The sequence below is a fragment of the Durio zibethinus genome, chromosome 9, assembly GCF_047325235.1.
Source record: "Durio zibethinus cultivar Kanyao isolate XHJ-2024 chromosome 9, ASM4732523v1, whole genome shotgun sequence".
Taxonomy (NCBI): domain Eukaryota; kingdom Viridiplantae; phylum Streptophyta; class Magnoliopsida; order Malvales; family Malvaceae; genus Durio; species Durio zibethinus.
The window spans coordinates 11,234,551-11,246,666 of NC_143170.1; the positions used below are offsets into that span (position 1 = coordinate 11,234,551).

The 12,116-nt window shown below is 29.5% G+C and overlaps 1 protein-coding gene across 6 annotated transcripts; it reads left to right on the plus strand.

Annotated features, from left to right (window-relative positions):
* The first annotated feature begins 6,599 nt into the window (after positions 1 to 6,599).
* Positions 6,600 to 12,079, plus strand: LOC111303210 (nuclear localized protein). Of its 6 annotated transcripts, XM_022899314.2 has the most exons (7): positions 6,600 to 7,005; positions 7,130 to 7,215; positions 7,386 to 7,448; positions 7,567 to 7,668; positions 7,892 to 7,957; positions 10,939 to 11,014; positions 11,317 to 12,079. In XM_022899314.2, exons 1-7 carry the CDS (start codon positions 6,663 to 6,665, stop codon positions 11,826 to 11,828), a joined length of 1,248 nt encoding a protein of 415 aa, XP_022755049.2. In that variant the 5' UTR covers positions 6,600 to 6,662; the 3' UTR covers positions 11,829 to 12,079. The 6 variants fall into 6 exon arrangements, with proteins under 6 accessions (XP_022755049.2, XP_089621953.1, XP_089621954.1 ...); XM_089765827.1 differs by lacking the exon at positions 7,892 to 7,957 and having other exon boundaries at positions 6,606 to 7,005; XM_089765828.1 differs by lacking the exon at positions 7,567 to 7,668 and having other exon boundaries at positions 6,606 to 7,005.
* The last annotated feature ends 37 nt before the right edge of the window (positions 12,080 to 12,116 follow it).

Consider the following 12,116-nt stretch of genomic DNA (forward strand, 5'->3'; position numbering starts at 1 on the left):
AAGCCAGTAAAAAAGAGAAAAAAAAATACCCTACAAAAAAAAATTAAAAAAAGCATTCTACCAAAAAAAATAAAAAACACAGTCCTTTGAAACGAGAAACCCAGCGTCGAGAGCCTCTACAAAAAAAGAAAACAAAATCAGTCTAAAAAAATAAAATACCAAAAAAAAAGTTTGGTCGAAACTTTAGAGGCCAATTCAAGTTGTTTTGGACCCCTTTCGATAAAAAGAAGGTTGGATTTATGTTTAAAGGGTCGAGAGGAGCTTGAGGGTGAGTTTTAGCATTTTTTGACGATCGACACAACTATCGGAGTTTACCACTGGTAAAGAGCATGGTGATTGTTACGACGAGCGCTCACTAACCCCTGACTTGTCTAAAAGAAAAGAGGGAGAGAGATTTTTTTTTTGGGAAAGGGAGAAATGAAGTAAAAATTTTTTTTTGGCTTTTATATAAGTTGCTAATAGCTAAAATGACACTGTTCAATAAGGACCAAAACGATGTTATTTTAGCCTAGCAGGATTCACCATCAACTCGAGACTTGACTCAGGGTCCGTGCACTCTCGGGTTGATCCGCACTCAACCTTGACCCATTTTTTTTATTTAACTTCTGAACGGTCCAATTGAATTAGCCCAGATCGGCACCGAACCGCTTAACCGGCCCAAACCCACGTTGACTGGTCCGGTTCAAGTAATTTGTTTTCTGAATTTTTTGATTTTCTTTATATATATTATTTTGATTATTTTAAAATTTATTATTAGTATTTAGGCATGCTAAAATGTTTAAATTTGTTAGAATAAATTCTTATTGTTTTAATAATAATTAAAAAAAATTAAATAAATAAATAATGAAATACATAATTTAAAATTTTGATAATTATATTTATTTGTTAAAAAAAACCATATAAAATGATTTAAAAATAATAAAAAATGTAAGGAAAAAAGGAACTTTTTATTCAATGATGAGATTCAAAGGTACTCCGAGTAGTGATACTTATGAAATCTCTAGGTGAAAATTTTTTTTAAATACTACCAGTGTATTAGAGTATTTAAATAAAATTTTTAATACAATAAAATTTTTTTTTATACAAATAGTAAAGTAAAAATTAACTAATTTATTAAAAAAAATAAAGTGATAAAGGAATAATAATAAAGAATGAGGAAAAAAAATATTATCCAAGGATGAGATTCTTAAAGTATTCCAAGTAATGATGCTTTACGAAATCTTTAGGTGAGAAAATTTTTTAAATATTACTAGTGTATTAGAATATTTATAAAAATCTTCAATATGATAAAATTTTCTCTTTTCTTCAACAATTCAATAAATAAATCAAAATTTCTAAAAAGTAAAATAAAATGTTTGCATCAACATGTTCGCATTTTGCATGCACAACATAGTTTTTTTACGAAAAGTAAATTTGAGCCTCTTGTGATGAGATTCTACAGTATTTCGAGTAGTGATGCCTAAGAAATCTCTAGGTGAGAAATAGTTCTTTTAATGTTACCAATGTACTGGAACATTTTAATAATTATTTCAATAAAAAGATTCTAATTTATTTTTCTTGAATAAAACATGAAACAATAAATAATAATATATATAAAAAAACTAATAAATGAAAAATCGAGGAAATTATTTTTCAAACATTGAAAATAAGACTATTTTTATCAAAATCAATAGATAACACATAATTAATTGGTACTATTTTAAACGGACGTCGTGGGAGTGCTAATATTTTCACACGCATAACCGACTCTCGAACCCAGACTGTTGCATAGACCCTAACATTATCCTTTTAATAAATTTTAATTAATTTTAAGATTTTTATTAGAAGGATATATTTTAATAGGTAACTAATCACACCTAGACAAAAAAAGATTGGTGGCAACTATGTTATTTTTTATTTCGTTTTCAAATTCGTTGGGCGGACATAAAACCATTACGACATATATTTCTAAAAAGCTTAGAAATTTGATAAACATTATTTGTTGGAAAACTTTATGCAAGTGTCGTCCCAAACTTTTGATTTCCATTTTCTATCCAAAAAAGTTTAGAGTTTAGGATTTAGGATAAATGTCATTTACCTTTGATTTTGTTTGATTTTAGTTAAATTTTGAAATTTTAAAGCTTCAGGAAATAAGAATTGTTAGGTTTTTAAAAGCTTCTAGAAATTAAAATTAGGAAGCTTTTAAAAGCTTCTATATTTGCATTTTTAGATTCTTATAAAAGCTTCTAGAAATGCAAATTCTAAAGCGTCAATTACATAAACAAATTTCGACCAAAATTTAATGAAATAAAAACATACTTAACCAAAATCAAAGACATAAATTGAAGTTTGGTGACTTAGTTAACTCCAAAACTTAGTGATTTATGAGTTGATTTTTTAAGTTTGAAAGTTTTAGACGGAATTGATTTGCAGAGAGAAATGGGTTTCTTTAAGAGGTGAAGGGTAAGAAAGTATTTAAGGAAAATAATTGTTAGGGAAAATAACAGTTAGGGATTATGAGTATATTGTGTAAAAATTAGTTATTAAGTTTTGAATATTGGATATAAAGAGAAAATGGGTGTAAAAAGAAGTTTTTTGGATGCAAATAGTACTTCTCAAAATGAAAAAAAGGAACGGATGCAGTGAGGGAAATGTTTCTTATTAAATCCTTAAGGGTTTAGGCTTTAGGGCATTTTTAGCTCCCAATGTGGTCTAAAAGATCCTAATCACATTAAAGATTGTAATCCAAAGGGTTAAATACAAAAATGGTCTCGTGCTATACATTTTTATATCAATTTGGTATCTAAGAAACTAAAATTCTTATTTTGGTACCTAAACTTTCATTTTGTAAAATACTTTGGTACTCTAATCAATACTGTTAGTCAAGTTGCTTATGTGGCATTAATACCCAATAAATTTATGACATGTGGCAAAATATCTTATCATCGCCACATTATCTATTCTCCATATAAGCATGTAAATAAAAAAATTCAAAATTTTTTTAAAAAATATATATTTAATTCAAATTAAAAAAAAAGAGAAAAGGAAAGAATTTGGAGAGAGAAAAAATAAATAATTTGTTGACATGGTGATGACTAGATATTTATGACATGTGGCATGATTGTATTATGTATTCATGCTATGTCAGCCACTGAACTGATGTTAACAGCGCAAAGTATGAAGGTGCTTAATGAATAAAAGTTAGAGTACTAAAATGAGAATTTATTTTGAGTGTGAAAGTTTTAGACAGAATCAATTTAGAGAAGGAAATGGGTGTATTTGAGAGGTGATAGATAAGAGAGTATTTAGAGGAAAAAATAATTAGGGATTACGGGTGTACTAAGTAAAAATTAGATTTTAAGTTTTGAGTATTGGATATAGAGAGAAATTGGGAGTAAAAAGAAATTTTTTGGATGTAAATAGAACTTTTCAAAATGAAAAAGGAAGGGATGTGGTGAGGGAAGTATTTCTTATTAAATCCTAAAGGTTTAGGGCATTTTTACCTCCCAGTGTCTAAAAAATCCTAATCACATTAGGGATTGTTATCCAAAGGGTTAAATACAAAAATTGTCTCATACTATACACTTTTTTATCAGTTTGATATCTAAAGAAATAAAATTATCATTTTTGTACTTAAACTTTCATTATGCAAAATGCTTTAGTACTCCAATCAATATTGTTAGTCAATTTACTTATGTGGCATTAATATCTAATAAATTCATGACACATGGCATAAATATCTAATTATTGCACATTATTTATTTTCTACGTCAATTTTTAAATAAAAAATTCAAAAATATTTCTTAATTCAAAATTAAAGAAGAAAAATAAAAAAAAGGGAAATAAGAGGGGAGAGAGAAAAAAATAAAACATTTGCTAACATGGCAATAATTGACAAGGGTATGATTGGATATTTATGACATGTGGCATGATTGTATTAAGTATTCATGCCATATCAGTCACTTAATTGATGGAACAGTATAAAGTACCAAAATGTTTAATGGATGAAATTGGAGTACTAAAATGAGAATTTTATTTTTTTAAAATACAAATTGAAAAAAAATGTATAATACATGTACAAGGTCAACTTGAGTAAAATTATACTCAAACACATTGATAAGTAGTTTTACTTATAAATAGTTCTTTTTTGGAAATTAGCTTCCCCTTTTTAAAAGGGTAAGACAATTTCTAAAAAAAATTACCTTATTTTCTATTGACTAGTAACTTATTTTTTGTTAACTGGTTAATTTTTTATCAAACAAATACCTGAAAATGTAAAAATCATTTTCGAAAATTATTTTATGCAAAACAAACAAACTTTTTTTAAGTAACCTTTATCCAAACAGCTTTTAATGTGTTTGGGAGCCTCCAATTGGCTTTCTAAATGAGGCTTAAATTGTAATACTTAAAAAAGTTTGAAATTAAATAAATATAACTGAGAGATTATAAAAGAAAGTGAAATTTTTATTAAAGGATAAAGACCACTTAGAGAATGGGAAAAAAATGAGGGAAAAAGAAAAAAATAAAATTTTTACTGACATGATAATAATTGACATAGTAATGATTAGATATTTATGACATGTGGCACAATTTTATTGGATATTCATGTTACGTTAACTACTTAATTGTTGATATTAAAATATCAAAATGCTTAACGATGAAAGTTAGAGGATCAAAATAAAATTTTATTTTTTTAAATACCAAACTAATAGAAGATGTATATTATATGGGACATTTACATATTAACCGTTATCTAAACAGCTTCCACTGTGTTTAAAAACCACAACTGGCCCGCACAAGAAGTAATTGGCCTTCCAAGTGAGGCAAAAATTTTAATGCCTCGAAAGGTTTGGAATTAAGTAAATATAAATCACAGGTTGGGCAAATTGTCCTTCCAAATAAGGCCTAAATTGTAATGCTTAAAAAGTTTAAAATTAAATAAATATCAATAAGAAATTAGGGAACAAAGTGAAACTTTTATTAACGGATAAAACCACTTTTGTTTAGTTAACTTTAAAATAATTACATATACAAATTACAATTTATGTGAACCAGCTATAAATATCATTTTGAGCAATTTTCAAATTTTATCCCAAATTACAGTTACATATATCACTTTTTTTTTTTTTTTTTAATTTGAGAGATAAAAAATTTAAACTTAGTTCTTTAAGCAAACATGATTCATACATGCTACCATTAAGCTAGATGTTCTAATGTGCCCCTTTAAATTTATCAATTTATATATTATTTATATGAAAAAAAAATTCGAATCCAACTCTTTAGAAAGGGATACATGTCATTGAATCAAATGTTCATATCTAAATTATATTATATATTTAAACAAAATTATTTGTTTTAGAGTTCAATTATACAAAGTTATCTTTTTATGCAATATGATCAACAATTTTGCAATATTCAAAATTATATAAATTTTACTTATCAAAATAAATTTACACTTTTTATGCAATTACCTTATTATTTTCTTTGAATTTATCACTGTAATTTTAACACTTAAATAAATAAAATAAAAAACGTTAAAAATATATTCAACAACTATTATCAACACATAACCCAATCTCAAGAACCCTAAGCTAACTAATATTACCAAACCACATTCACATAATCAAGACAATAATAACACGATTAACAGAAAAAAAATACTAAACAAAAATTTTAAACAAAAATAACTGAAAAATCCCTAAAAAACAAAAAAAATTTTAAAAAAATCCATAAAATCTGGATTTTAAAGTTTTTTTGAAAAAATTATGTCTCCTATAAAAATAAAAAAAAATCTTCTATATAATATTTTTAAAAAATTGAAAAACAAAAACAAAAAGCAACCATTTCAAAAAAAAAAAAAAACTTAGTTTTAGATTTTTAAAGCCATTTATTTGAATTCTAAAAAATCCAAAAAAAATCAAGAATATTTTAGAAAAAAGAGATGTGATTAGTGGGATTCTTGAAATTTTGAGAGAGTTTTTTGGTTTTTAGGGCTTGATCTAAAAAATATATATATAATAAATGAAAGGTTTGGAGAAATCTTTTTATGGAAGGGAGGAGAAAAGGAAAACAAAGATGTATTTATCAATAAGAATCAAGAGCAAGAACGACAACAAATGAAAGAAATATAGCGGAGATGCTAGGATTTTTCATAGAGAGAACGGAATGAGGAAGTAGAAAGAAGAAAGAAAGTTTTGGCCTTTGTTTATTATTTCCTTTAAAAAATATTTTCAATTAAAGAGATTAGCATTGATAATACTTTAAAAAAATTGTCAAGTAAAAATATTTTATTAACTAATATTTTTAAAATTTAAGAAAAATAATTTTTATCTTTAATTTAATGAAGGAAGGAGAAATATATGAAAGAGGAAAGAAAAAATATTTTTAAAAAGTGATCAAAAATATGAAATTATAATATTTTGATTTTTTTTACTGTCCTCTTTTTTTTTTTTTTTTTTTTATCTTCGTTAAATTTTAAATATATTTTAGAATGATTTTAAATATAATAAAAATATTAATATGTATATATTTAAAAAGTTATCTTCAACAGGTTTTTTTTTTTTTTTTTTTTTGGGTTTTTCTTTATTTAACCCATAACACCTCTAACCCAACCCAATCGGCCCACGCAGAAAAGGAAAAAAAGCGTACCCGTATTTCCAAAATTCCATTCCCGCGTTTCAGAAATGGAAGCAGACACCTGGGAAGCTCTAGACCTCGACGACTCTGACCTACCTTCCCTCATCCGCCCTTGCAAACGCAAACCCCAACCAACCCCTAAAAAGGATCTTCAACCCGTAATCCCAATCCCAAACCAAACCTCTCCGAGCCTCATCCCTGGCCCTGCCGGAGCTGTTCAAGCCGCAATGCTTCGAAAACTTCAGAAAAGAAACGACCCCTTTTGCATTGACGAAGAGCCCCTCTCTACCCAGGAGTATATTAGGAGGGCCGTAGAGGATCCTTGCGCCGACGACGATGATTTCTCGCGTGATCCCTGGCTTTTCGCCCTCGAATTTATTCGCCGTGAAGGTTTTTAATTCTTTCTTTTTAGCAATTTTTGAGAAATTAAAAAACAAGTAGCAAAACTAATAAGAAAATTGCAGCTGCTTAAATTTTGGGGCTTACCGATCGTTTTGTTGTTTTTTGATGAAAGGTTTGGGCGATAATGGTGGGACAATTGGTACTCCCTTGAGTTGGATCAAGACTGAACCTAAAATGGGAAATAGGAAAGTCGCTCAGGTATATTGCTTTTCATGGTTTCCAAGTATTCAAAAAGCTTTTGACATAGTTGCTAGTCCAACTGATAAAATTAAGCTTCCAAGATTCAATAAATTGTATCCATTTGATACAAAAATTAAGCTTCCAAGATTCACTTTAATTTCTCAGTTTCCGAATTTGTATTCAATTAGGTTGTTGCCATTATCAAATCTTGTACCCCGAATGGTCTTGGTGATCTTATGGTGACTCTCAAGGTAAAAATAACTAAAGGATTTTGCTTGTAATTCATGCTTAATTTTCTTCTTTTTCGTTTTTGGTCCAACGCACTCTATTCTTTTAAGAACCTTTAGTGTGCCCATCATTTGATTTCAGGATCCTACTGGTACAATTGATGCTAGCATACATAACAAAGTCCTAGTTGAGGGAGGCTTTGGAAAAGACATATCTGTTGGCACAGCTTTGATACTGCAGAAGGTTTTTCATTGTTTTTGGCCAAATTTTAGAACAATTTAAGTCATGAACGTTGAATGTTTGTATAGCGTTGTGTTATTTACTTTATATATTAGAACTAGGGTTATATCGTAATCCATATCGTTTCTAGTAGGGGCCTTCATGTCTGTAGAACTTCATGTGTCAAATTGGAGTATGCAATGTTGTCATTTGTATCAAGACTTTGATTGAAGCACTGTATTTGCAGGTTTCAATTTTCTCACCTTCGAAGTCTGCACGTTATCTCAATATAACACTCAGCAATGTTGTCAAGGTACATGTTACACATAACCAACTTTCTAGTGATTACACTCAATACTAACTAGTCAACTTCCTAGTGAATGTTTACACTCATACTCATGTTAGAGCTTTTGCCTTTGTTCTAAATTCTAATCACATCTCTGTTTCCCACATTTTTCTAGCTACTTTTGCCTGGTTGAGAAAGAAAAGCATACTGCTCTTCAAGGTTTCTTAATTCTTCAAAATTGAATGTACTAGATATTGTTGGGAACCATATTTCTAGCTACTAAAGCAAAATATAAACTGTTAAGAATCCGTATGACAATTCAAGGTCTTTAACAAGTGCTGAATATAGGTATTTTAGGTAGTCCCTCTCACATAGCATGCTGATGAACTTTCATATCTGTATCTATGCTACTGGTTTTAGATCACAACTGATACTCGGCACTTATCCTAAGATATCATGTCAATTATGATGCCTTATATGTATAAAAGTAAATGGTTATAATTTGATGGCTTTAAGCTTTTGGTTTGATTACTGACCGGTAAGAAGAAGTTAGTAACATGTTGGAAAGTACAAGATTGTAATAGAAAAGTTAAAAGTGCAGCAACATGTCACTAACCTGCATTTAGGAAATCAAAGACAAGTGATGCTCGAGAATAGCTTAGTTCTATTGTAGAAATTTGATAAGCAAAGAAACATAGTGCTTCTAGGATATTGATATATCAATTAAAAATCGAGACAAAAATGGAAAATTTAAATTTTGAAATGGTAAAGCATTGGTGGAAACTACAATGTAGAATCAACATGCTTTACTATGAGATAATGGATCATTGTTGTGGTGTGTTGGGAATGAGCTGATAAGAGTAAATTGGCAATGAAGTTGAAAGTCCTTCCAGCACAAAGAGGTAATAGAAGAGGATTGTAAGTACAATTTTATAAAGAAAACTGAAAATTCTCATAGTAGCTAAGATTCGAGTGCAGGACATTTTTTGAGCATTGGTTGGCAAACCAACTATAACTAAGCCAATGACCAATAAGACAACAGAATAGGACATATATGGCAAAGCATAGACTTGGAAAATATGAATCCTGTTGAAGTTATCACAATGATTTCAAATTTATGAAATGATTTATATAACAACTATTTAGCACTAGCTTGATAGGAATAGATTTCTGAGATTCACTAAAAGCCATATCAAATGCACTATAAGTTCAGTTAAGAGATCACCAGCCTGAATTTCTTGCCTTACATGGACACTAAAATGCAACATTTTAAAGCATAATTTCTCTAATTGGGATACTGTCCATGATTTTTTAGGATTGGCAATAATATATAAATATATAAATATATATATGTATATATATATATAGAAATATATATATATTTTTACATAAGAGTGATCCACTTAGACCAGTGTAAGTATTACACATTTTTGAACTCTTGGATCAAAATGCCTACGTGTAAGTGTTATGGATTTAATTTTGATTCAAAGGTCAAACTAAAACTTTTTAGTTTTACATCTTTTTCTAACTATTGATTTCAATATATCCAAGGGATGAGATTAAGCTTTTTTTTTTCTCTTTTTCTCTTGTCTCTCTCTTTCATTGGCTCTGTTGAAATCAATGATTAAAAAAAGTGTAAAACTAAAAAGTTTTATGCTAGTGTAAGTTGATCCTTCCTCATATATATATATATATATATATATATATAATTCTAAGATTCACTAAAAGCCGTATCAAATGCACTATAAGTTCAGTTAAGAGATCACCAGCCTGAATTTCATGCCTTACATGGACACTAAAAAACAACATAATTTCTCTAATTGGGATACCGTCCATGATTTTTTAGGATTGACAATAATATATAAATATATAAATATATAAATATATAGAAATATATATATTTTTTTACATAGGAGGGATCCTCTTAGACCAGTGTAAGTATTACATTTTTTTGAACTCTTGGATAAAAATGCCTAAGTGTAAGTGTTACGGATTTGATTTTGATTCAAAGGTCAAACTAAAAATTTTTTGTTTTACACCTTTTTTTAACTATTTATTTCAATATATCCAAGGGATGAGATTAAACCATTTTTTTCTCATTTTCACTTGTCTCTTTCATCCATTGGATCTATTGATATCAATGATTAAAAAAAGTGTAAAACTAAAAGGTTTTATGCTAGTGTAAGTTGATCCTTTCTCATATATATATGTATATATAGATAGATAGATAGATAGATAGAAACAACCACTTAACAAATTTAGGTAGTTCAGACCCTTGAAATTAATGAAAAAAATTCCAAACACTTTCACCTAACATCATACAATACATTTGTGCAATACTTGATCTTGACTCCTCATAACATATGCATTTAGAATTTTGTAGTTGCATTTATTTTTTCTGACTAGAGTTTTTAATTTCAAAATTATATAGAGGATGATTAAGTTGTCCGAAATTTTAACTAGTATGGATTGTTCAATGGATACAAAGCATTATTTGCCAACTTGTACCATCATTTGTCAAATAAATCTAATTGGATGGATTCTTGGTATATGCCCTTTTTAAACTCCAAACACTGCCACTATGTAACTTGTGCTACTAAACTGTTCAAAGGACCTGTGTGCCCAAATTTCCAACCTGTTACCTTGGTGCATTATTTTTAAGTCATCACTTTGTTACACTTTTGTGATTACTAATTAGCAAATCATATTTGTTGTAATGGTAAATCTGTAGGCCACAGCCATGTTCATAACTGTTTATAATATGAAGTCCACATGAGTGGAAGTTTTTCCATTACAATTTTTAAGTTTCTACTGTTCCCTATGGTATGGCTTTCACACAAATCTTTGAGCTTGGAAATTTACTTGCTGCTCAAAAATGTAGCTGTGAAAATCAAACGCATTAACTCAGATCTCTTAAACATCTAAAATCTGAGGAAAATCCTTTTTTAGTCTACAAAGAAACCCTAGATGTGTACACTACTTGCTGATATACTTCAAAAATTTTGCAGGCAATCTCAAAGAGTAATGAGCCTCTGTCACAACAGAATCCTGCGTCAATGGTCACACCTACTGTTCATGGTGTTGGTTAGTGACAGATTTCTTTGATGAATGGCTTCTCTTTGTTGTCTAATTAGGAAATATTTTGGTTTTTGTTCTACTTAGAGTACAATTGAGAATTTTTTGGATTCTTTTCCCTATTCGATAGTGGATTACATAATGAAAAATTACCTTTGATCCTCTAGCTCAGATTTGGAACTCAACACGTATTATATATAGTCCACTCCCAACGCCTTTTATCCTTGGAGGTTTCATCATGTCTGTATCAGATTGTTTAAATAGTAATGCTGAATGTTACTCTGACTGTTAATCCACTTTCATTCCCACAGAAAACAGTAAACAACTGGGGAACCAGCAGAAAGTGTCCACTCTGTCACAGGAGAGAAATGAAGAAACCATGAACAGCCTCAGACAGACTGTTTATATGAGAGGGAGAGTGTGTAATGACAAAGGAATTGAAGCAGATGAAGCATTGGGAAGCAGCTGCTGTATTAATGGGAGAAATAGAAGTGAAAATGCCTTTGCAGGGAAGGAATCTTCAGTGAGGCAGGATGCTGTCAGTGGAATGACAAAAACAGTGGTAGCTGGCACCGATGAACATGAGGAAAATATTGTGCTGGAGAAGCAGCCCAGCCCTTGGAATCTGGCAAGGAGAGACAATCACCTGGAAAGCAACCAAAGCAGCGGTGGTGCAAACTTGTTTGGTGTTGCTGTCAACCTGCAGGAACAACTGAATGTAACTATGAATGCAGATAAGAAACAAAGACAGCTATCGATTTCAAGAGGCTCACTTCCGCAATGGACTGATGAACAGTTAGATGAGTTGTGTCCATTTGATTGAGATGATGATGGATCAGATTGCGTCCATTCATTTTATCACACCCATAACATAAAGATGGGGTCATATGAATTTTGCAGTGTATAGATGGCATGCTTTAGTGGCTGTGGATTCAATTTTTGTTAAGACAGATGAGTGCTTCGTCATTCAGGGTTTCTACATCCTGCTTCCCTATTGATCTTCCCTTTCTTTAGTTTTGAATTTATTGCTCTATTTAAAGCAATGGATCAAATTGATTATTTTTAATTTTTTAATATGTTTTATTCGGTGTATATAGTTTCTAATTTGATT

What these genes read in the sequence shown, in the direction of transcription:
- LOC111303210 (XM_022899314.2), top strand. Translation starts at nt 6,663, where the DNA reads ATGGAAGCAGACACCTGGGAAGCTCTAGACCTCGACGACTCTGACCTA. An exon ending in GAAATAGGAAAGTCGCTCAG is followed by an intron (nt 7,216 to 7,385) that starts GTATATTGCTTT and finishes GTATTCAATTAG; the next exon opens with GTTGTTGCCATTATCAAATC. An exon ending in ACCTACTGTTCATGGTGTTG is followed by an intron (nt 11,015 to 11,316) that starts GTTAGTGACAGA and finishes TCATTCCCACAG; the next exon opens with AAAACAGTAAACAACTGGGG.